We start from the raw sequence: 25,792 nt of genomic DNA, 5'->3' as shown, positions 1-25,792 counted from the left end.
AAGTCTGAAAGAAGAGTAAATGAGACAGAATAACAATATTACAGAATTTGTCCTCCTGGGCTTCTCTCAGGATCCTGGTGTGCAAAAAGCATTATTAGTCATGTTTTTACTCACATATATTGTGACCATAGTGGGGAACCTACTCATTGTGGTGACTATTATTTCCAGCCCTTCCTTGGGCTCCCCAATGTATTTCTTCCTTGCCTGCCTATCATTTGTAGATGCTGTGTATTCCACCACCATTTCTCCCATATTGATTGTAGACTTACTCTGTGATAAAAAGACTATTTCCTTCCCAGCTTGTATGGGCCAACTGTTTATAGACCACTTGTTTGGTGGTACTGAGGTCTTCCTTCTGGTGGTGATGGCCTGTGATCGCTATGTGGCCATCTCTAAGCCACTGCACTATTTGACCATCATGAATCGACAGGTTTGCATCCTTCTCTTGGTGTTGGCTGTGACTGGAGGTTTTGTGCATTCTGCGTTTCAAATTTTAGTTGTGTACAGTCTGCCTTTCTGTGGCCCCAATGTCATTGACCACTTTGTCTGTGACATGTACCCATTATTGGAACTGGTGTGCACTGACACCTACTTTATAGGCCTTATGGTGGTTTTCAATGGTGGAGCAATGTGTAAGGTCATCTTCATCCTTCTGCTAATCTCCTATGGGGCCATCCTAAACTCCCTTAAAACTTACAGTCAGGAAGGGAGGCGTAAAGCCCTGTCTACCTGCAGCTCCCACATTACCATGGTTGTCCTGTTTTTTGTTTCCTGTATTTTCCTATATGTGAGACCTGTTTCAAACTTTCCTATTGATAAATTCCTGACTGTGTTTTATTCTGTTATCACACCCATGTTGAACCCTTTTATATAAACATTGAGAAATTCAGAGATGAGAAATGCTATAGAAAAACTCTTGTGATCCCAAAGTGGGAAGACAGGATTTAGATGCTCCAAGCTCAATTAAGAAGTCATCCCATCATGGCATCTGTTTGAAGTTCAAGATTTCAACCTCTATATCCAGAACTGAGAGTGGGGCTGCTTGGGTGCAGGTCCTATTGTGTACATTTTAAATTATGTATTTTCTCTATTACACATCTATTGAGACAGGACATTTCTCCTGTATTCCCACCACAGAGTGGAGAAAGGGAGGAATAGGTAATTAAAATAGATGCTCCTGTTCAAAAGGGAAGGCTATGGTGCTTCCTTCTGTGTAATTTATTTAAAGACTTTGTGGAATATACAAGCACCATATTCACAAATATCTTTGAAACTAGCCCTTCTCAGACTTGAGCTGAAACTCTATGTGCAGTCAGATAATACTCTTAAGAATCTAGAATGATGTTTGTCTAGTTTAAGGTACTGATGATACACACCATTAAAATTTTCTGAAGTCTATTCATGGTGTCTGTACATCCACAAGTTGGAAACGACTTTTATTTGGATGACCTCTCTTACTGTCAGAGTACTTAGCTCTTTGCAGAGACTGGAAAGGGAAACCATTTTCATCTTTGAAACCAGCAAGTTCTGACTGTTTTATGTTTCTTGTAAATTCTGTCTGAAAATATAACAGTTAATCTTTTAAGTAGTATCATTTAAAAAATCTGACTTCTTATGAGATACAATGCTATAATAAACAGCTGTAACTTTCAATATTCTATTTGGAAATTTTAGTCAAATCCACCTATTCATTAAAGGACATTTTTAAAAATTTCTGCCTTACTATAGGTGACAGAATTACTAAATGTTTTCATCACTAGATAGAAACTCACTTTTTTTACAGCCTCCAAAACAGTTATGTCTGTATTTTCAGCCTTTACATACAATATCCCGGGGGCCCTTAGTTTTATATACTAAAGCCAGTTCCATATACTTTATTTATTTATTTATTTATTTTTGAGACGGAGTCTCGCTCTGCCGCCCAGGCTGGAGTGCAGTGGCAGGATCTCAGCTCACTGCAAGCTCCGCCTCCCGGGTTCACGCCATTCTCCTGCCTCAGCCTCCTGAGTAGCTGGGACTACAGGCGCCCGCCACCGCGCCCGGCTAGTTTTTTTTGTATTTTTTAGTAGAGACGGGGTTTCACCGTGTTAGCCAGGATGGTCTCGATCTCCTGACCTCGTGATCCGCCCATCTCGGCCTCCCAAAGTGCTGGGATTACAGGCTTGAGCCACCGCGCCCGGCCCGTACACTTTAAATTGTTGTTATGGAAACACCACACCTTGAGGTGCCACTTTTTATTCTGGTCCTGTCTTCATATATGGTACAGGGCTCCACAGTTTTTGTGATTTCAAACAACCATCATTTTATTTTATCTCAAAATTTTGTGAGTCAGGAATTCAGGCAGTTGTTGGCTGGGTATTTCTTCTGTTTTGTGTGGCAACGACTGAAGTCACTGTCTTATTCAGCTGATAACTGAGTTTTATGAAATGCAGGATAACTTAATTCACATTTAAAGTGTATTGGAAGGGATGACAGTAAGAGATGCAACACGGGTTCCTCTTACTATCCCTTTAGATGAAGGAACATATCAAAAAGAGCATATTGTAGTTTTATTCATTTTAAGTTGGATCCATAATCATCTTGAATTAACATCTCAGTAACACTGGGTTTTCTAATTCCTAAATACAGTATATCCGTTATGTATTTTAAATGTTTATTTTTGAAGAGGTTTGCAGTTTTTATTCATTCCCATGTGAATGGAAGTTCATTCATGATTTGGCTCTCCGTCTGTTACTGGTGTGTAAGAATGCTTGTGATGTTTGCACATTGATTTTGTATCCTGAGACTTTGCTGAAGTTGCTTATCAGCTTAAGGAGATTTTGGGCTGAGACAATGGGGTTTTCTAAATATACAATCATGTCATCTGCAAACAGGGACAATTTGACTTCTTCTTTTCCTTACTGAATACCCTTTATTTCTTTGTCTTGCCTGATTGCCCTAGCCAGAACTTCCATCACTATGTTGAATAGGAGTGGTGAGAGAGGGCATCCCTGTCTTGTGCCAGTTTTCAAAGAGAATGCTTCCAGTTTTTGCCCATTCAGTATGATATTGGCTGTGGGTTTGTCCTAAATAGCTCTTATTATTTTGAGATATGTTCCATCAATACCGAATTTATTGAGAGTTTTTAGCATGAAGGGCTGTTGAATTTTGTCAAAGGCTTTTTCTGCATCTATTGAGATAATCATGTGGTTTTTGTCTTTGGTTCTGTTTATATGCTGGATTATGTTTATTGATTTGCGTGTGTTGAACCAGCCTTGCATCCCAGGGATTAAGCCCACTTGATAATGGTGGATAAGCTTTTTGATGTGCTGCTGGATTCGGTTTGCCAGTATGTTGTTGAGGATTTTTGCATCGATGTTCATCAGGGATATTGGTCTAAAATTTTCCTTTTTTTGTTGTATCTCTGTCAGGCTTTGGTATCAGGATGATGTTGGCCTCGTAAAATGAGTTAGGGATGATTCCCTCTTTCTATTGATTGGAATAGTTTCAGAAGGAATGGTACCAACTCCTCCTTGTACTTCTGGTAGAATTCGGCTGTGAATCCATCTGGTCCTGGAGTGTTTTTTTTGGTTGGTAGGCTATTAATTATTGCCTCAATTTCAGAGCCTGCTATTGGTCTGTTCAGGGATTCAACTTTTCCTGGTTTAGTCTTGGGAGAGTGTAAGTGTCCAGGAAATTATCCATTTCTTCTAGGTTTTCTAGTTTATTTGTGTAGAGGTGTTTATAGTATTCTCTGATGGTAGTTTGTGTTTCTGTGGGGTTGGTGGTGATATCCCCTTTATCATTTTTCATTGTGTCTATTTGATTCTTCTCTCTTTTCTTCTTTATTAGTCTTGTTCACAGTCTATCAATTTTGTTGATCTTTTCAAAAAACCGGCTTCTGGATTCATTGATTTTTTTGGAGGGTTTTTTGTGTCTCTATCTTCTTCATTTCTGCTCTGATCTTAGTTATTTCTTGCCTTCTGCTAGCTTTTGAATGTGTTTGCTCTTGTGTCTCCAGTTCTTTTAATTGTGATGTCAGGGTGTCAATTTTAGATCTTTCCTGCTTTCTCTTGTGGGCATTTAGTGGTATAAATTTCCCTCTACACACTGCTTTAAATGTGTCCCAGAGATTTTGGCATGTTGTATCTTTGTTCTCATTGGTTTCAAAGAACATCTTTATTTCTGCCTTCATTTTGTTATGTACCCAGTAGTCATTCAGGAGCAGGTTGTTCAGTTTCCATGTAGTTGAGCGGTTTCGATTGAGTTTCTTAGTCCTGAGTTCTAGTTTAATTGCACTGTGGTCTGAGAGACAGTTTGTTAAAATTTCTGTTCATTTACATTTGCTGAGGAGTGCTTTACTTCCAACTATGTGATCAATTTTGGAGTAAGTGTGATGTGGTGCTGAGAAGAATGTATATTCTGTTGATTTAGGGTAGAGAGTTCTGTAGATGTCTATTAGGTCCGCTTGGTGCAGAGTTGAGTTCAATTCCTGGATATCCTTGTTAACTTTCTGTCTCGTTGATCTGTCTAATGTTGACAGTGGAGTGTTGAAGTCTCCCATTATTATTGTATGGGAGTCTAAGTCTCTTTGTAAGTCTCTAAGGACTTGCTTTATGAATCTGGGTGCTCCTGTATTGGGTGCATATATATTTAGGATAGTTAGCTCTTCCTGATGAATTGATCCCTTTACCATTATGTAATGGCCTTCTTTGTCTCTTTTGATCTTTGATGGTTTAAAGTCTGTTTTATCAGAGACTAGTATTGCAACCTCTGCTTTTTTTTTGTTTTCTATTTGCTTGGTAGATCTTCCTCCATCCCTTTATTTTGAGCCTATGTGTGTCTCTGCATGTGAGATGGGTCTCCTGAATACAGCAGACTGATGGGTCTTGATTCTTTATCCAATTTGCCAGTCTGTGTTTTTTAATTGGACCATTTAGTCCATTTACATTTAAGGTTAATATTGTTATGTGTGAACTTGATCCTGTCATTATGATATTAGCTGGATATTTTGCTCGCTAGTTGATGCAGTTTCTTCCTAGCATCGATGGACTTTACATTTTGACATGTTTTTGCAATGGCTAGTACCTGTTGTTCCTTTCCATGTTTAGTGCTTCCTTCAGGATCTCTTGTAGGGCAGGCCTGGTGGTGACAAAATCTCTAAGCATTTGCTTATCTGTAAAGGATTTTATTTCTCCTTCACTGATGACACTTAGTTTGGCTGGATATGAAATTCTGGGTTGAAAATTCTTTTCTTTAAGAATGTTGAATATTGGCCCCCACTCTCTTCTGGCTTGTAGAGTTACTGCGGAGAGATCTGCTGTTAGTCTGATGGGCTTCCCTTTGTGGGTAACCCGACCTTTGTCTGTGGCTGCCCTTAACATTTTTTCCTTCATTTCAACTTTGGTGAATCTGACATTATGTGTCTTGGAGTTGCTCTTCTCGAAGAGTATCTTTGTGGCATTCTCTGTATTTCCTGGATTTGAATGTTGGCCTGCCTTACTAGGTTGGGGAAGTTGTCCTGGATGATATCCTGAAGAGTGTTTTCCAACTTGGTTCCATTTTCCCCATCACTTTCAGGCACACCAATCAGATGTAGATTCGATCTTTTCACATAATCCCATACTTTTTGGAGGCTTTGTTCATTTCTTTTTACTCTTTTTTCTCCACACTTCTCTTCTTGCTTCATTTCATTCATTTGATCTTCAATCGCTGATACTCTTTCTTCCAGTTGATTGAGTCAGTTACTGAAGCTTGTGCATTTGTCACGTAGTTCTTATGTTATGGTTTTCATCTCTATCAGTTCTTTTGAGGTCTTCTTTGCATTGATTATTCTAGTTATCCATTCGTTCATTCTTTTTTCAAGGTTTTTAGTTTCTTTGCACTGGTTACGTAGTTCCTCCTTTAGCTCTGAGCAGTTTGATTGACTGAAGCCTTCTTCTCTCAACTAGTCAAAGTCATTCTCCGTCCAGCTTTGTTCTGTTGCTGGCGATGAGCTGCATTCCTTTGGAGGGGGAGATGCGCTCTGATTTTTTGAATTTCCAGCTTTTCTGCACTGCTTTTTCCCCATCTTTGTGGTTTTATCTGCCTTTGGTCTTTGATGATGGTGACATACTGATGGGATTTTGGTGTGGGTGTCCTTTCTGTTTGTTAGTTTTCCTTTTAACAGTCAGGACCCTCAGCTGTAGGTCTGCTGGAGTTTACTTGAGGTGCACTCCAGACCCTGTTTGCCTGGGTATCAGCAGCAGAGGCTGTAGAAGATAGAATATTGCTGAACAGCGAGTGTTGCCATCTGATTCTTGCTCTGGAAGCTTCATCTCAGGGGTGTACCCTGCCGTGTGAGGTGTGAGGTGTTGGTCTGCACCTAGTGGGGGATGTCTCCCTGTTAGGCTACTCAGGGGTCAGGGGCCTGCTTAAGCAGGCAGTCTGTCCATTCTCAGATCTCAACCTCCATGTTGGGAGATCCACTGCTCTCTTCAAAGCTATCAGACAGGGGCATTACCTCTGCTGAGGTTTCTGCTGCTTTTTGTTTAGCTATGCCCTGTCCCCAGAGGAGGAGTCTACAGAGGCAGACAGGCCTCCTTGAGCCATAGTGGGCTCCATCCAATTCGAGTTTCCCAGTGGCTTTGTTTACCCACTTAAGCCTCAGCAATGGCGGGTGCCCCTCCCCCAGTCTCGCTGCTGCCTTGCATTTAGATCTCAGACTGCTGTGCTAGCAATGAGGGAGGCTCTGTGGGTGTGGGACCCTCTGGGCCAGGTGTGGGATATAATCTCCTGGTGTGCCATTTGCTAAGACCCTTGGTAAAGCACAGTATTAGGGTGGGAGTTACCTGATTTTCCAGGTGTTGTGTGTCTCAGTTTCCCTTGGCTAGGAAAAGGGATTCCCTTCCCCCTTGCACTTCCCAGGTAAGGTGACGCCTTGCCCTGCTTCAGCTCTCACTGATCGGGCTGCACCAGCTGACCAGCACTGATTGTCCGGCACTCCCCAGTGAGATGAACCTGGTACCTCAGTTGAAAATGCAGAAATCACCTGTCTTCTGTGTCACTCAACCTGGGAGCTGGAGGCTGGAGCTGTTCCTATTCAGCCATCTTGGGCGCCTAACCCTAATCCACATTTTTATTTACAGTTAACCACCAGAAGAACATAGATTCAAATCTGCAGCTATTTGGTTTTGGGCCTTAAATTCATTTGGCACTCCTCTTGGGATCCCATTGGCATCTATATAAACATGAGAATCGAAGGACCCATGGGTTTCCTCTCTTGTTTGATGATATTTGATTCCTATCCTTTCTGGTTGATGAAATGCCAGGGTGAAAGGGATGGCCAATTGAATTAGAACACAAATTCTGCTCCACTTACTTGGCAGAGTGTCCAGTATTGGTCTACCACAATACCACCACATATCTGCTCGAGAATGGCTAAGGGCAGACTGATGGGTAAGCTCTTGGAAGGGCTTAAGCTCACTGTGTCCCGTTAAGGCTCCCAGGAACACCAAGTTATCTACCTGTCATGAGAGACACGAAGTAAAATTGGCATTGGGAGATGGACGCTGAATGGCCCTTGGAGGCTGACCCACAGGGTGTTTAACTTCAGGGAACAGCAGAGAAAGAGCTTGGCATGACTTGTTACCCCAGGCTGAGGGGTTTTGGAGGAGAGCTACCATACAGCTCATGCCTGGTCAACTGGAAGACCATCCAAGTGGAAAGGGCGCAATCTGGGCCTCTGGTCTACCATGCGCACAAGTGTAACATTCACTTTTGTTTAAAGTGTGGACGGAATATTTAATCCACTCCAACCAGGCATTTGCATCTTGATATCCTGTCTCTAGAGCTATAGTTTTCCTTAAGTTTTCTACCTCCACAACTGTTACCTGGGTTGGGTCATTTTGGAAATGGGAGGAGGATGTTGGGCTCACTATGCTTAGGGAGAGTGTTGGGTTCCACCTGTCTCCCGGACTTTGGGTCTGAACTCGTTTATTATTGGTAACCAGTGTTTTAACTAATTTCAGGGAGAAGGCTCCTATAGGGTCCTTTCCTTCAATGTCTGTTCCTAACCTGTACCATTCGAATATAGAGGGCTCTTGGGCCATTGTCCGGGGATTATTTATAATTAGCAACAAGGGGTTACAGTGTAATGGCTTACAATTTGGTGGGGTGGTACAATGGACTAGTTGGAATTTTTGTTTCGGTCCCCATAACTTATTTGAAGCAGGTGGCTTGGCTGTCCACTCTTTGTACTTAGTAGTCCACCAAACATCTGCCCAGTCACCACAGGGACTATTTAAGTCTCCATACTTATACCTGCTTGATTCTTTGCGGTATGGACACAGATACTTATTAACATGAGATAGCTTCCTTTGAGCTTGAACGTCTCCATATGGAATGACTGAACAGGCATCGAACTGACGGGTTAAAGGATGACTAGCCTGAGTTACATTGATGACAAGATGAACTTCTGTTGAAAAGAAAAAAGAGAATAAACAAGTGATTATTCAGCTCTTTTTATAGTTAGTTTGGTGGGGGTGGGCCCTGGAGTGACAGTCCATGATTCTGGAGGTGGCGGCATCTTCTTGACTTGGGTGTATGAGTCCATCCTCTTTCCACTGTCCAGACTGCAGTCTCAGTAGTTAGGAGCACTGGATAGGGTCCTTCCCAGGCTGGTTTGAGCTTCCCTTCCTTCCACCCTTTGATAAGGACGTGGTCTCCAGGTTAATGCTGATGTTCTGGAAACTCCAGGGGCAGCACCTGTTCTAGGAGGCCTTTAGTCTTAAGGGAAGAGAAGGTAGAGGATAGACCAAGTATACAATTTTTGAGGAACTGGTCTTTTGTTTCAAAGGTAGGGATGTCAGCAGTGGAGTGTAAGTAGGGCAATCCATAGAACATTTCATAAGGGGAGAGACCAATATCTCTCCGAGGAGCAGTCTGGATTCTTAACATAGCAATAGGAAGACATTTAGTCCATGGCAATTGAGTTTCTAAAGCTAATTTAGTTAAGTGGTTTTTTAGAGTCTGGTTCATCCGCTCTACCCTTCCTGAGGAAGATGGATGCCAATGGGTATGGTATTCCCAATTTATATCTAGTACTTGGGCTAACTTCTTAATGACATGCACAGTGCAATGGGTTCCGTTATCTGAGTCATTATTTTCTATTAGTCCAAATCTGGGTACGATGTTTTCAATTAATGCTTTAACTACATTACTAGCAGTTGCACTTGAGAGTGAGATTGCCTCTATCCAGTGGGTAAAGTGGTCTATTATTACTAATAAGTATTTTAAATGACCAATTGGAGGCACTTTAGTGTAATCCATCTGAACACTTTGAAAATGGTCTCAGTCCTGGATTTCTTCCTTCAAGGGGCGATTTCCTTAGAACCTGCTTATTAGTTTTTTTACATATCAAGCAACTATCTATAACTTGTTCAGTTGGGGTGTAAATTCCTATACACCCATAAACCCGGAGAACTGCATTGCACATTGCTTGGGGTCCCCAGCGGGTTCCCTGATGTAACTGAGACAAGACCTCCCTCATAAGAGGTTTCGATAACATTTCCCTTTGATCTGATAATATCCATTTCCCTTCCGCATTTTCTTTAGCTCCTATTTTTATTAACCTCTCCTTTTCAATGGAAGAGAAAATGGGGGTTGCAGTAGGAGAAGGAAGGCATGGAGTTAAATGAAAAACAGGTGTTTCAGAAGAAACAGCAATTTGTTTTGCTATCTGATCTGCAAGATTATTTCCCAGACTTGTGAAAGACAAGTGCCTTTGGTACCCTGGGACATGCACAATAGCTATCTCTTCTGGCAGTTGGAGATTGTTGAGGACATGAGCAATGAGCTCTCCATGAATTAATCTTGGCCTATACTATTGATAAGACCCCTTTCCATCCAAATTTTCCCAAATGTATGTGCCACCCCAAAGGCATACTTAGAGTCAATATAGATAGTTCATTCTTGGTTTTGTAAATGTCCCAAAGCTTGGCTGAGTGCAAACAGTTCACACGTTTGGGCAGACCAATCAGGAAGCAGCCTTCCTGATTCTACTTCTTCAAGTGTCTCTCCATCAATCACTGAATACCCATTATGTCTTTTTGCTTCAATCACCCAGGAGGACCCATCTATGAATAAGTGCCGCCCCATCTTGAAGGGAGTTTCTCCTAAGTCTGGTCGAACTTTTGTATGGTAGCCAATTAGATCTAAACATACGTGCTCTCATTTTAAGTTTGGATCCCCCGTTAAAAAGCCTGCTGGATTATGAATTTTTAGTAGTTAATATGAAATCATCCTTTTCCAGTAAGATAGCCTCATATTTTAAAATTCTTGAGTCAGTGATCCATCTCCCTGCTTTCTGATTTAATATAGTTCTAACGTGGTGGAGCGTGTTTACTGTTAACTTTCCTCCAAAGATTAACTTCCTACTTTATTCAACTAATACTGCTGCAGCTGTGATGGATTGGATACGTTGGGACCACCCACGAGTGACTAGGTCTAAGCACTCCTAGGGCTACCCCCTTATTTACATTAATGAAAAGGTGAAATGGCATTTCTAGGGAGGGTAGAGCTAGAACAGGGACTGTTATGAGCATCTCTTTCAATTCCTCAATCTGCTAGATTTCCTGGGAAGTCCACAAGAGATTATCAGGCTTCCACTGGGCAAGTTTCTCATATAGAAGTTTACTTTTTAATGCATATGAGTCAATCCATAAACGACAATATCCAATTAGTCCTAAAAATTTCCTGAGTTCTTGTTTAGTTTGAGGCATGGGTAGGGAAACAATTCCCTCCACTCTTTCAGGTCCTATTTTTCATTTACCTTCACGATTAGGTGGCCTAAGTATTTAACTTCAGGTTCTACATACTGAAGTTTCCCTTTTGAGACCTGCAACCCCTCACATTGCAAGTTACTGAGAATGTGCGTAGAGAAGTCACCTACTTCTTTTATGTCTCTACCAGATATAAGGAGATCATCCACGTACTGAAGCAGACATATTTGTTTAGGGACTGTAACTTTCTCTAGTACTTGTTCTAGGATCTGACCAAAGAGGTTGGGGGAGTCTGCAAACCCCTGGGGCAAGACTGTCCATTGATATTGTTGTCTCCACCCTGAATAGGGGTCTTCCCACTCAAAGGCAAATATATCGTGGCTATCCTCAGTCAAGGGGCATGCCCAGAAGGCATCTTTCAAATCTATCACTGTACACCATTGATGATCATATGGAATTTTGCTAAGAATGGTGTAATGGTTAGGAACAATGAGGTGAGTGGTCTGGACTATTTGATTAATAGCTCTAAGGTCTTGCACCCATTGATACAACCCATCTGATTTCTTGACAGGCATGATTGGGTATTATAAGGAGACATATAGGGTTCAAAAAGCCCATCTTTAACAAGACCCTCAATTACAGGCTTTAGCCCTACTCTGATCTCTAAAGGAATGGGATAGTGCTTTCGACTATGTCCCCAGAGGTTTTTAGTTTGATATGTATTGGAAGGATTTGGAGTTTCCCTCTATTTCCTTCCTTTGACCAGACATTGGGATGAATATATTTCTCATCCACAGCAGTGAGTAAATGTAGTGAAATGATGAATCCTTTAGGGCCCACTGGAAGGCCTATGCCTTGCCTTAACATTAAGTCCCTTCCTAATAAATTAGTTCCTGTTTCAGGAATCAATAAAAATTGAATATGTGTAAATCGATCTTAATATCTGACTTCTGTGCTTTCTAAAACTTTTGCCTTAAATCCTTCTCCTTTTACCCTTGAGACTAAAAGTTCTTCTGAAGAGCATATAAGACCAGGTGGAAGGAAACAAACAGAGGAGCATGAAGTCCCTGAATCGACTAGAAAGGTGATAAATTCACGTTTAGGTCCCACCTCCAAATTTATCAAGGGCTCCTGGTGGGACTCAAAATAAAAGAGGCAGAGCCCCTGACTCCCCTATTGTTCCTCAAAAGTCATGAGTGTGTTTCTCTCTTTCTCTCTCTCTAGTTCAGGACACTCGCTCTTGAAGTGGCCTGTTTTTCTACATCGATAACATCTATCTTGTCCTTCTCCCTTCTCAGTCTGAGCATTCTCTGCCCTTGCCCCACCTATACCCCTTGGGGGCTTATTATTTGAGGACCTCGGCCCTCTAAATGGAGGCTTGGAGGGGTCTAGGCCCCTCATAATCTCTGGTTCCTTGGAAGCCCTGCTTAGAGATATATGGATTTGGAGCCATCTGCTGGAAGGTAGATACCATAAGTTTTGTCTTGTTTTTGTTTTCCTTGTCTCTTCTGACATATGCCTTTTGAGCCTCCCTAAGTAGTTCACTCAGGGGATGGTCCCTCCAATTTTCTATTTTTTGTAATTTTCTTGGAATGTCTGACAAACTTTTAGTAATAAAGTGAAGTTTTAACATTCCCTGTCCAAGGGGATTTCCCAGATCAACCCCTGCATATTGTCTCATTTGCTCCCTCAATCTATCTAAGAACCCAGTGGGTCCCTCATCTTTTTCCTGTTTAATATCAAATGCTTTAGAAAGATTTCAAGTTTGGGGTACTGATTCTCAAATTCCTTTTATTATCATCTCTCTTAGGTCCCGCACGTTTTCCCGGTGATTTGCATTGTTATTGTTCCACTGAGGGTCGTGGGTGGGAAATTTATGGTCCACAAGAGGAACATTTTGGCCAGGAGGCTGCTCACGTTCCCACACCACCATAGCAGCCTTCCAAATCATACTTCATTCCTCCCCTGAAAAGAGGATGCCCAAGATGGACATCAACTTGGCCCAAGTGTATATATGAGACCCTAAAAATTGATCAATTTGATCCGCTACTCCATAAGGGTCATCCAGTAATGGCTGAAGCTCCTTTTTCAAATTATGGACCTCTGAACTAGTCAAGGGAGCACTTACAAAGCCAATAGCTTCCTCCGGCCTTGTGGTACCTCTCCTAAAGGAAAGAAAGTTGCATCTGGCTCTCTGGGTGTGGAGGAAAATGGAAAGTTTTGAATATCTTCTTTACATTGTTCTATTTTGTTGAAGCCCCTTTAAAGAGGGATACTTAATAGGTTGGGAGCGGGCAGGCTCAGAATTCTGCAGAATTGGGAGTATAAGGAGGGGGGTTGATATGTGCAGAAGTATCACAAGCAGAGGAGGGATCCACAGCAGCAGCTGGGGGAATAGAGCGGGCTGGGCCTCTGCCTGAACCAGCTGGGAAATAACCTGAAACTGCAGCCGGAGTGACGGGCACAGGCTGGAGGATGACCTGAAGTGGCTGGGGAGTAACCTGAAACTGCAGCCGGAGTGACGGCACAAGCTGGGGCACCTGAGACAGGAACCGGAAGGGTGGGATTAGGGGCAGCCGGAAGAGTGATGCAAACAGGGGAGGGACCTGAGAAGGGAAGCGGAGCAGGGTGGGGATTAGGGGCGCTGAAGGAAGGAAGATGATTTAGAGGATCCCACGTGTTAGTTGTGGGTTGTCGGGGCATGGGAACTTCTTCCCTTTTAGAAGGATTGGCTTCTGACTTTCTCCCTCCGGAGTCTAAAGGGTAAAGGAGAACTGGCCCCTGACGCCAGCAGAGGGCGTAATGGATCCTTCCTGGGAGACAGGGCTCCTATCATTAACATGTTTTATTAAGGGCTGACAAATCCGCTCCTCATTAGACCCAAATTTTGGCCAGAAAAGTGAGGGTTTAAGGATGGGTTCTCAAACCCAAATGAAACAACAATATTTTATCATCTGTTATTTTCGTTTATACTTGGTTCTTTCATTATCTTTCCAATACATTAGCATAAGCCCCAAGGGGCTATCAGAAGGAATTTCATTACTCTGTAGACTTTAAAATTTTCCTGTCTTACTTGAAACATTCTCCACCTTAAGGATTATTAAGGGGGTGGGGCAACCCCTCCTGTTAGAGATTTCTACCCTCCCCCTTCCTAAGGCTTACTGAGGCTTTGGGGAAAAGGGCCCCAATCCCACCTTTTCTGGGATTTCTACCCTCCCCCTTCCTCTTTTGTCTACTCTGTTTGCTGCCACCTCTAGTCAATAGATGGCAGCACGAGACTGCAGAGAAGACTCACTCATTCCACAGCCACAATGCTTACTCCCGTTTATACACTCTCAGCCTCCAACTTGTCCCGACCACCCAGGAAATACTTTGTGCCTTCACGAAATCTCCTACCTTACTCCGTGCACAAGAATTACCTGGTCCTCTTATTGCCGCGGTCTTGCAAGCCTCTCCCACCCGCTTTGCTGAGAATCCAGATTTATTCATTACAATGGGTGGGCCTTGATCTCCCTCACCCTAGGGCCACCGTAACTAGACAGTAGGACGTGTCCCCCATTGGTGGGGTGATCGAAGGCCCCCTTTCCGAAGGAGAATATTCAAGTTCCAAAGATGGACATCAGAACAGTTAGGAATAACGTTCAAAATCCTAGGGAAATTGAACACTCGGACAAAGGATTCTTAGCAAAGCAATTTTACTTCTGCGCAGAGGGGTGCCTCCTTGGCCAGTTGCCATGGGAGCACACCTGAACAAAGGGGCACGAGAGCCTTTATTCCTGACACAAGTCCTGCCTCTGTACCCTTTCCCCATTGGTCGGGGTCGGGTCATACAATCTAAACTGATCCCAATTGGCTAAACATTTGATTTTTCTTAGATAGGGTGGGCACATGAAGGAAAGTGGAGGGAAAGGGGAAGGGGTGTCTGTAATGAGCCAGAAAGTGAGTCCTCTTTCCAAATAAGGAAAGGAATGTGAGCTGGTACTGATAATGCTTGGTACTGTGGCGTGCCTGGGCATTAAACAAAGGCAAGAAGGGAAAAGGAGAAAAAAAGGAGAAAAATTGAGGGGTACTATGAATTAAAGAATACAAGATTGATCAGATTATTTGAAGAGAAACCTTATCACATCCCATACTGTGAAGAGGCATGATTGTAAGTTTCCTGAGGCCTTCCCAATCATGCGGAACTGTGAGTCAATTACACCTCTTTTCTTTATAAAGTACCCAGTCTTGGGTATTTCCTTATAGCAATTGGAGAAGGGACTAATATACATGCATTTTCCTTTAAAAAATAAATGTATATTGTAAGTATATTTAACTTTCTAGCTTGGTAATAGGCATGAGTTGCAGAGAATTACTATGGACTATGGCATATTTTTGGCAATTTATACATTAGTTAATTTTTATGTACTTTTTATTATTGGAGCAAATAAATTCAGATTCTGGACTGTCGTAGGCATCATCTGATCTAACAAACACCATTGTGTCATTCTGAAAAGTGGAAAGCATTAGTAGTTATTCGAATTCAGATAGAAGGGACATAGAGAATTATGGCTTATTTTCATATTAGTTCTCCATCTTGGAGTCATAATTTAATCCACATTATCTTTGTTCATATCTGATAGTTCTTCAGAATTAAAGATACGTTCGTGCATCTTTCACCACTTACTAGTAAGAGGGCACAGTGCTCATAGACATGCTCTTCAAATTTTAGAAGTGATACATATTACATTTGGGGTGGATGAATTTAATCCATTTATTAGGTAAGTTGAAAATAAACAACTTTTAGTGGAGCCTGTCAAGTGATAAAGACCTTAGCTGGTTCAGATAAGTATTTACGGGACTCTTTATCTAGGGCTCTTATGACAATGAAGAGCCAATATTTAACTAAACTTATGATGAGATCAAGGTGTTCAGTGGAGCGAATGGTAAGCCAAGTCATGGAAATAACAAAGGCAGACCTTAAGCACTGCTCTCTTCTTGGCAAATACAAATTTATTTGTTGTATAAACAGTTACTGATGTTGGAATAAAATTAAAGAATTGAATTAATGGACTACAGATCATTATGGTTATATCTGACATAGATTCAGGCCCTGATCAAAAGCTTGTACTCTAAAACTATAGAACTATGATTACCTACATTTTCAAGAATGAGAATGTCAACTTCTGTCCTTAGGCTGTCTGTCTCTAAGCCTCAGGGCTTTTGAGCATGGTCTTTCTAACAGGAAGGGTAAGGCCCTCCTTGTTGGGAATATGCTTAAGGAAGAGAACCTGGGGCTGGTTCCTGCTTCATTCTGGCTTCAATATTACTTGCCTTACCTCAGTATTTCATAATGTGAAACTCATAACTTATTGTTCAGTTTATGTTAGCATTTTTCTTTTCACATTATAGGCTTTTCACATTACTTGGCATTTACCTGCTCTTCCTTGGTGAGACCCAAGTCTTTTCCCTCTAGGGATTTTCTAAGGGGAAAACAAGTATTTAGGGAGTTATTTCATTTGAATTTATTCCAAATATTCAAATTAACTAAGCTATAATGACTTTTTTATTTTAAGTGGTGATGATGTAAAAGTCATAGATTGTGTGTATACACATAATGAAAATATTTTTTTCTTGATAAAATAACCCAAGAAATATCTGAAGAGTTAAATTTCTGCCCAAGGTAGAGTATGTCTTCAGTTGGAATCTAGCTCTCTAGGTGTGATGTTTTCTTGTCATACCCTCCATTTCTTGTAAAAATTTGTGAAACTTCTCAATTTACTTGGATGAGGTAGGGGGAGATACAAAGACATGTTTTTAATTAGGAAAGAAATGGACTTAGGGGTACGCTATTTGAATGAAATTTGGATGACTAAAAAACTGAAGAGTTTGGTTTTTGCCTGTGAGAATGCTCTGTCACTGGTTTTTCCATGAAGTTAAATTTCAGCATTTTCCTTGTTAGGTACAAAGCTTAATAGCTGGGCACGTGAATGTTATTATAAACCTTCAATTACAGTAAAGTACTTCTGGTTGCTTCACCATAATTGAGGAATATTTCACATAAAAAATTTTAGTGTTAGTACATTTTTATTCACTTGTGTCACAAGATAAGGGTCTTGTCTAGGTTAATTTCCACTAATTAGGTCAATTTTTACATAGTCATGCAACGATAGTATCTTTTTCTATGAAGAAATTTTCCAGCAGGTGAGAATATTTAAATACCTTTGTATATTATGTTTAAGCATCTTTATATTTTGGTCATCTGCCTCGGATAGTGCCATACTTCTCTAATAACTGAGATAATGAGAAGCCTGTGTGGAACTGTGGAAACTATAGCCACTAGGAACTAATTCTATATCCATGGATCAGCTATTCATTTCATGTGTTTTATCATCACACATGCATACATGAGGTATTGACATCAATGCTCAGTGAAAGAAGCATTGCTTTTTTGGACCATGATGTGACTATTTGAATCTATTGACAAAATATATTGATTGAAAATTCATTTGATATGTTGAAATGTGGCTAATGTCTTAAATACCATATTATTTTGTTGAAGGAATCTAATTGGGAAAGTTAAGCTAGCAACATGAAAATTTTCCATTATATGCAATGTATATTTGGTTTTAATATATAGCCTAATTTGTTTTCCTTTTCTATTTGCTAAATAAGAAGAAAAACATGTCCCATATTACATGTATGATAAAGCAGTAGATTTTTAATCATAATCTTAGTTTATGGAATGTTATATTTTAACATATATTTTAATGGTATATTATTAAAGGTGTACAATTACTTTCAGATATTTTTGATCAGAGAGTTTAAAATTCTGGATCATGTCAAGTGTGTTAGAGTATGAAGGAACCAATGCCTGTTATGTTCTGGAAGCATAATATGGGTTTTTACTTATGAATCTAAAAATATGCCAGCAAACAGACTAGTAGATATATATGCTGAGGAAACTACCTAATCTACTGTCAATTAAATAGATTTGTAAAACTGTGACTATGAAATATAATATTATAGAGGTTTTTTGTTATCGCATTTTATCTTTTGAAAATGTCATGTTCTTAAGAAACTATGTTAAATCAATTTTTTTTTCTAGAAAAATGTTAACTGAGCAGTTTACATTGAAACCCTAATAATGGTATCTTTCAGTTTCTAAAGTATTCCATTTTTAATTACTTAAACTGTAGAGATAGTTTACAAGTTTACACATCCCATTTTTTACAAGTAAACATTAAATTGCCAAAAGAATTATCCTGTTGAAATCTAGTTGTGATGATGGAAGCGGAAAAAAGCACTGAACCTTACAGCAAGTAAGGTGTGAAAAAATAATAGAATTGGCTATAGATTACATTATTCCCTTGTCTTCTTAGCAGATGCATCTCTTGATTTACAGCTTCAACAATGACAGAACTCTGTGATCAGCTTGTGGTAACAAGAAGGAAACATGTGGAATGTTCATCACAGCTGGCTTCTAGAGACAACTCAAACTTTCTCTGCTCACATCCTTTCCACTGCCAGATCTATGTAAATGGAATCATCCCGTCTATGTTTGAGGTTTAGTAATTCTTCAGTTTTCCTCAGCAGTGAATAATCAGAAAGTCTTGGTTTGTATCTCAACCTGTCCCATTTTTCTCTTTAATTGGTTTGTCCTTTGCTGTCAGATCTAGAGACTTAGAGTAACAATGTGGTTCTTTTTCTTTTGAATTTTCTTTTCTTTTTTTTTTTTTTTTTTTTTTTTTTTACTAGGATCTGATCGGTGTTTGCTTTGGCTACCCCAGAAAACCTCCTGAGTCACCCCAGGGACCCACAGGAGAGTACACTTTCAGTATTTCTTCAATAAATGGAATCTTTATGAAGAGCATTTCAAAAGATTACTAACCTGACTTGTATTATCCCATTACTTTTCTTATTGCTGTGGATGTTCGTTAACTACATTTCTCTGTTTTATAATTTTAGCCTTCTTTTCATTTCCTGAGCTCTCCCTGATGGTGGGTCCAACATTTTACTATAATTCTGCTTGCTTCTCGTCAAGATACATTCCATCACAGGTAAAATTACTACTCATATAATTCAATCATTATTTTCTAAGACATACAATTTTATTGTTTGCCCACAAAAGGCTTTCCTGAATTATAGGTATCTTTTTCTTTTTTTTCCTGGACTGTGTCTATAAATCTTTTCCAGTTGACAGAGATCTGCATATTTTGTTCTGATTCTATGTTCACAGTGAATCATTCAAGAACACTAATAATAGCTGTTATTTATTGAGCCCGTAAGAGGTGCCAGCCAGTGTTCTTTACTTTGTTTTAATTAACAACAACTCTAAGAGGTAAGGGGTATTTCGCAGTTCTAAAGAGGATGCAAGTAAGGGATAGAGAACTTTAGTAAATGGCCCAAAAGCTTATTAAAAATGGTGAAGCTGAGGTTGTAGCTGAAGCGGTGTGGCTCCAGTGTCCACATTATTCACCACATGCCGCACTTTCTCTCCAAAAATTCTTAGATCTTAGATAGGTACATACTGAGTGAGAAACTTATAGTCATTATTTGCTTACTATAATTATGAAACCCCATGTCCCACAGACTACCATTTTTCATGTAACAGACATGAACTTGGAAATTTTTATTTATTTATAAATTTATAAAAGAAATAAAAAAAGTCAGCAGAATACCATAAAAAGAGGTGCACTAATCGTTTTGTAGATAGTTAACTAGAAAGGATTCTGAATTTCTCAACTTTAATCCCATTGTTTTCCAGTGAGTAAACTGAGACAGACTTCTAAATGCATTCAGAAAATGACTCAAATCCAAGCCTTCTTACACTGAACTTGGAATTTCTCTTAGAGTATGCTTCTTTTTGGAATCTCAGTACTCTTCGTATCTAAATAGTATTATGAATAAAACCATGTCCCACTGTTCTGTATGTCTTTCTACAGTGTCTACTTTCTCCTCTTTCACCACCTAGCTCATCCCAATAATTCAGAAAATAATACTCACTGCTTATTTGGTAGTTGATGATAGTCATGAATTAGTTCACTTGAGTTCAAAATTAATTGGTGATAATTTGAATATTGTCTGTAAGTGTTGTAAAATTGGTGTATAGGTAAGGATAAAATGGAGAGAAACACGGCTCCTTATTTATCAGGTAAACAGAGAGTCAGACCAAATAATTGCTGAAGTTAACATGTGATAAATAATATCATAGCATTTATACAGTTTAGAGTCCTGTCATTTGACATTTAATGAAAGACTAATTAAGACTGAACATCCTTTGAGGCATGAGGGAATGAAGGTCTAACAGTAGAAGGCGAGAGCACTGAGTGACATATTTTATAAGATGTTATTCTTGGTGCTACATAGATCATATCATAAATACCACAAGTACAAACACAAAGGACTTCAATCTATTTCAACTTATTTATTTAGTGTTTATTACTACCATCAGAGAGTAAGTTTCTTGAGACCAAGAACCCATTGCCTATTCATCACAGCTGACTTCTGTGCCAAGAAAAATGTTTTAAATAAGAAGTTATGAAATGTATGAATGGCTGTTGGGACTTTATTCTTCTGCGTAGACTATTCACTAACTCTAAGAGGTAGAAGCGTTGAACTTTTGGCTTAAATTAAAATATTTGAGGAGAAATAGAATCCTTAAGGGAAGATGGGCTCTTTGTGTGAGGAACTCAACAGAGACTTACCAAATGTTTATTGTGTGTAAATCAATATTGAGGATACAACAACGAAGATGTGCTCTGTGAAACAAAGGATGTGATCATATTCCTGCTCACTGTTTCATTACAGGTCCTGTTTTCCTGAGCTCTCACCTCTGATATAAGCCTGGAAGAAGAGTAAATGAGACAGAATAACAATATTACAGAATTTGTCCTACTTGGCTTGTCTCAGGATCCTGGTGTGCAAAAAGCATTATTTGTCACATTTTTACTCACATACTTTATGACAATGGTGGGGAACCTACTCATTGTGGTGACTATTATTTCCAGCCCTTCCTTGGGCTCCCCAATGTACTTCCTCCTTGCCTGCCTGTCACTTATAGATGCTGTATATTCCACTACCATTTCTCCTAAGTTGATTGTGGACTTATTCTGTGACAAAAAGACTATTTCCTTCCCAGCTTGCATGGGTCAGCTATTTATAGACCACTTGTTTGGTGGTGCTGAGATCTTCCTTCTGGTGGTGATGGCCTATGATCGCTATGTGGCCATCTGTAAGCCACTGCACTATTTGACCATCATGAATCGACAGGTTTGCATCCTTCTGTTGATGGCGGCTGTGACTGGAGGTTTTGTGCATTCTGTGTTTCAAATTGTTGTTGTGTACAGTCTCCCTTTCTGTAGCCCCAATGTCATTGACCACTTTGTCTGTGATATGTACCCATTATTGGAACTGGCGTGCACTGACACCTACTTTATAGGCCTCACTGTTGTTGTCAATGGTGGAGCAATGTGTATGGTCATCTTCATCATTCTATTAATATCCTATGGAATCATCCTAAACTCTCTTAAAACTTACAGTCAGGCTGGGCGCGGTGGCTCACGCCTGTAATCCCAGCACTTTGGGAGGCCGAGACGGGCGGATCACGAGGTCAGGAGATCGAGACCATCCTGGCTAGCACAGTGAAACCCCGTCTCTACTAAAAAATACAAAAAAATTAGCCGGGCGAGGTGGCGGGCGCCTGTAGTCCCAGCTACTCGGGAGGCTGAGGCAGGAGAATGGCGTGAACCTGGGAGGTGGAGCTTGCAGTGAGCTGAGATCCGGCCACTGTACTCCAGCCTGGGCGACAGAGCGAGACTCCGTCTCAAAAAAAAAAAAAACAACAAAAAAACTTACAGTCAGGAAGGGAGGCGTAAAGCCCTGTCTACCTGCAGCTCCCACATCACCGTGGTTGTCCTCTTTTTTGTTCCCTGTATTTTCATGTATGTTAGACCTGTTTCAACCTTTCCTATTGATAAATTCATGACTGTTTTTTATACAGTTATCACACCCGTGTTGAATCCTTTAATATACACGTTGAGAAATTCAGAGATGAGAAATGCTATAGAAAATCTCTTGGGTAAAAAGTTAACTATATTTAGAATAAGAGTGTCCCTCCTCGTGTAGATAAGGAGGTATGTAGTCAAGGTCTCCCAGTCAAGTTTTCAGATTTCTAAGGGCATGTCAAGCATCTCAAAGTGGAAAGACAGGATTTAGATGCTCACAGCTCAATTAGGAAATCATCCCATCGTGGCATTTGTTTGAAGTTCAATATCTCAACGTCTATATCCAGGCTGAGTGTGGATGGAGCTGCTTCTTTGCAGGTCCTATTGTGCATGATTCAAATGATAATTTTCCTATTTACAAATCTTTGAGACCCGGTATTTCTTCCACATACTCAGCACACAATGGAGAAATGTAGGAATAGGTAATAAAATGGAGACTCCTGTTGAGAAGGGAAGGCTATGGTGCTTCCTTCAGTGTAATTTATTTAAAGTCTTTGTGGAATATACAAGCACTATATTCACAAATATCTGTGAAACGGGCCTTGCTCAGACTTCAGCTGAAACTCTACATGCAGTCAGATAATACTCTTAGGAATCTTAGAATTATGTTTGTCTAGTTTAATGTATTCATGAGACATACCGTTAAATTTTCCCATGGTCTTTCCAAGTGTCTTAACTTCCACACCTTTGAAATGACATTTATTTTGATGACCTTTCTACTTTTAGAGTACTTAGCTCTTTGCAGAGACTGGAAAGGGGAATGAGTTTTATGTGTGAAGCTAGTAATTTCTGGTTCTTTTATGTTTCTTGTAATTTCTGTCTGAAAATGTAACAGTTAATCTTTTAAGCAATGTGTTTTTTAAAAATCTGTGCCTTTTTATGTAACACACTGCTGTAAGAAACAGCTGCAATTTTCAATATTCTCCTTGGAAATTTTAGCGAAATCCACCTATTCACTTAAGTACATTTTTCATTTTCTACCTTCCTATAGGTGACAGAATTACTAAATTTTTTCAGTCCTGGATGGCAACTCACTTTTGTCACAGCTTCTAGAATAGTTACTTCTGTCTTTTAAGCATTCACTTATAATATCCTGGTGGCTGCTATTTTGGGGCACTAAAACCAGTGTCATACACTTTAAATTGTTGTGGTGGAAATACCACACTTTGAGGTCCTGTCTTCATGTAAGGTTCAGAGCCCCACAGTTATTATGAGTTATAACAACCACCATATTCTTTTATCTCAAAATTTTGTGAGCCAGGAATTCAGGCAGTTGTTGGCAGGGTATTTCTTCTGTTTTGTGTGGCAAGGACTGGAGTCACTCTCTTATTCACCTGATAACTGAGGATTCTGTAAAATGCAGGATAACTTAATTCACATTTATAGTATGTTGGAAGGGATAACCCTTAAGAGATGTTCTGGGTCCCTCTTCCTGTCCTTTTAGATGAAGGACATCAAGATCACTCCATTGAATAGTGAGGCTTTTTACATGTTGCTCAGAGATCCTAGCGGTAGAAAGTAGATGGGTCTGGCAGGTTAAGTGCTATGTCCAGAACTGGCACAATGTCACTTGCATCACATTCTAGTCAACCGAGTGGTCACATGACCACACCAGATTTGAGGTTTTACAGAAATAGAAGATAACTCTTGGTTGGGAACTGGCAAAGTCACTTTGCAGAGCAGCATGTAGAACAATTGTCTATATCTCAAAAGAGCATATTGGAGTTTTATTCATTTTAAGTTGGATCTATGAATCAACTTGTACTAACATTAACAATATTGTGTGTTCTAGCTGCTGAATACAATATATCTGTTAGGTATTTTTAAAGTTTATTTTTGAAGAGTTTTGTATTTTTTATTAATGTAGGGATCTTCCTTATCTATTCCTAAGTGTTTGTGTTTTCAGATTTCATCACAGGTTTTTAATTTTTAAAAAAGTTGATAGTTTATATAAAGGAATTGAATTTTTTATTTGACACTTGAGTCCTATAAATTTGCTAAATTATTTCTCATTCCTACAAAGTTACGTCTGTAGATTCTTTAGGGTTTTCTGAAACACTATCATGTTTTCTACAAGTAAGGATAGCTCATTACTTGGAAAGATATTGGAGTGTTTCAGTTCCCTTTGTGTCATTTTTAGAAGGTAGTCCTTTCCCTACATTCTACCTAATTCATCTAAGCTGTCCAGTTAATTGAAATAATGTATTTCATAACAACGCTTTTCTAACCTTTTAAAGTCTAAAGGATCTATGGGATGATTATTTGTTTTATTATTTCTGATATTGGTTATTTGAATTTCCCTTTGTTCTCTCTTGCCAGCAGTTTATTAATTTCATTATTAAAGTACCAATTTTTGGCTATTTTCTTTTTCTCTATTTTATGTTTTCCATTTTATTGGTTTTTGATTTTGTACTTATATTCTTTTGTTTTCTTACCTTGGCTTGTATTTACTCTTCTTCTAGTTTCGTAAGGTGAAGGATAAGATGGCTGCTTTTAAACATTTATTTTAAATGTAAGCATTTATAGCTATCCATTTTTCTTTAAGTAGTGTTTTGATTACACCTCACACATTTTGATATGTTTCTGTTATCGCTTAGTTCTAAATAATTGCAAATTTCCATTATACCTTTTGCTTGATTCATAGGTTTACTAAATATTTATTGGCATGTTTCCCAGTATTTGAAGTCTATTCTAGATATATTTATGAATTATGTATTTATTCATAGCAAATTATTTCAAAACTTAGTGATTCAAACAGTATGTACTCCTTCTCAATTTCTGTAGGTCAGGAAACTAAGGATGGTTTGGCAGGTTTCCATGCTTCAAAGTCTCTCACAAAGCTGTAATCAAGGTGCTTTTGGGGCTACCATCTCATACGAAGGCTTGGCTGAGGAAGGATCCACTTCCACACTGAGCGTTGGTATTAGTAGTTATTGGAATTTATAGAGAATTCACATAACTGGAAGGGACATAGAAAATTAGGTATTATTTTCATATATTAGTTCTTCATCTTGGAGTCATAATTTGAACCACAGTATCTTTGATCATATCTGATAGTTCTCTAGAAATAAACATAGGTTTGTGCATGTTTTACCACTTACCAGTAAGAGATCACAGCACCTTTAGACATGCTCTTCAAGTGTTAGCAATAATATATATTACATTGAGGGTGGACGAATTGAAAACATGTTAGGTAAGTTGAAAATGACCAATTTTCAGTGGAGCCCATTATGTGATAAAGACTTGAGCTGGTTCAGATAGGTGTTTATGGGACTCTTTATCTAAGGATCTTATAGCAGAAAAATCCAATATTTAATTAACTTATGATGAGATGAAGGTGTTCCATGGAGCCAATGGTAAGCCAAGTCATGGAAATAAAATGGAAGCCCTTAAGCACTGCTCCCTTGTTGGCAAATAAAAATTTCTTCATTGTAGAATCAGTTATTAAATTTATATTGGAATAAAATTTAAAAATTGAATGAATGGAATGCAGATCATTATGATTTTATCTGACACAGTTTCAGGCCTTGATCAAAAGCCTGTACTCTAAAACTGCAGCACTATGATTGCCTGTCTTTCCAGGAATCAGAATGTCAACTTCCATTCTTAGGCTCTCTGCCTCTCAGCCTCAGGGCTTCTTTGGTATGGACTTTGTAACAGGAAGGGTAAGGCCCTCCTCACCAGGAATGTTTTAAGAGAAGAGAACATGGGGCTGGTTCTCCTTTCATTCTGGCTGAAATATTACTTGCCTCACCTAAATATTTCATAATGTGAAATCATATTTTATTATTTAATTTACTTTTGAGTTTTTCTTCTCATATTACAGGCTTTTGACATTATTTGGCACTTAGCTACTTTTGCTTAGCAAGAGCCAAGTGTTTTTCCTCTAGGGATTTTCTAAGAATAAAAGTTTTCAGAGAGATTAGTTCATTTGAATTTGTTTCAAATATTCTAATTAACAAATCTATAATGACCTTACTGTCTTGTTTATTTAAAATATTGTTGATGTAAAAGTCATAGACTCTGCCTACAAACATAAATGGATGAATTATTTTCCTGATGGAATAG

The 25,792-nt window shown here is 39.3% G+C and overlaps 2 protein-coding genes across 5 annotated transcripts in view; both read left to right on the top strand.

Annotated features, from left to right (window-relative positions):
* Positions 1–874, top strand: LOC126936173 (olfactory receptor 4A8-like). The gene has a single exon (XM_050758639.1). The coding sequence runs from the start codon at positions 20–22 to the stop codon at positions 872–874; it is 855 nt and encodes a 284-aa protein (XP_050614596.1). The 5' UTR covers positions 1–19.
* Positions 875–14,629: 13,755 nt separating this feature from the next.
* LOC126936191 (olfactory receptor 4A5-like) overlaps positions 14,630–25,792 on the top strand; it is a 32,581-nt gene continuing 21,418 nt past the window's right edge. For 2 of the 4 annotated variants that reach the window (XR_007719386.1, XR_007719387.1), the window contains exons 1-4: positions 14,630–14,925; positions 18,124–18,334; positions 18,477–18,778; positions 20,529–20,637. Coding sequence is in view for 1 of the 4 variants with exons in the window: in XM_050758667.1 (XP_050614624.1) it covers positions 20,580–21,263; positions 21,582–21,845 (948 nt within the window). In the remaining 3 variants the exon portion in view is untranslated. Of the gene's footprint in view, positions 14,926–18,123; positions 18,335–18,476; positions 18,779–20,528; positions 21,264–21,581; positions 23,999–25,792 lie in introns of those variants that run through there. The other 2 variants (XM_050758667.1, XR_007719385.1) reach the window with 2 other exon arrangements.

This window comes from Macaca thibetana, chromosome 14 (assembly GCF_024542745.1).
Source record: "Macaca thibetana thibetana isolate TM-01 chromosome 14, ASM2454274v1, whole genome shotgun sequence".
NCBI lineage: Eukaryota > Metazoa > Chordata > Mammalia > Primates > Cercopithecidae > Macaca > Macaca thibetana.
The sequence above is the reverse complement of the archived record's forward strand: the minus strand, read 5'-3'. Positions and strand labels throughout refer to the sequence as shown.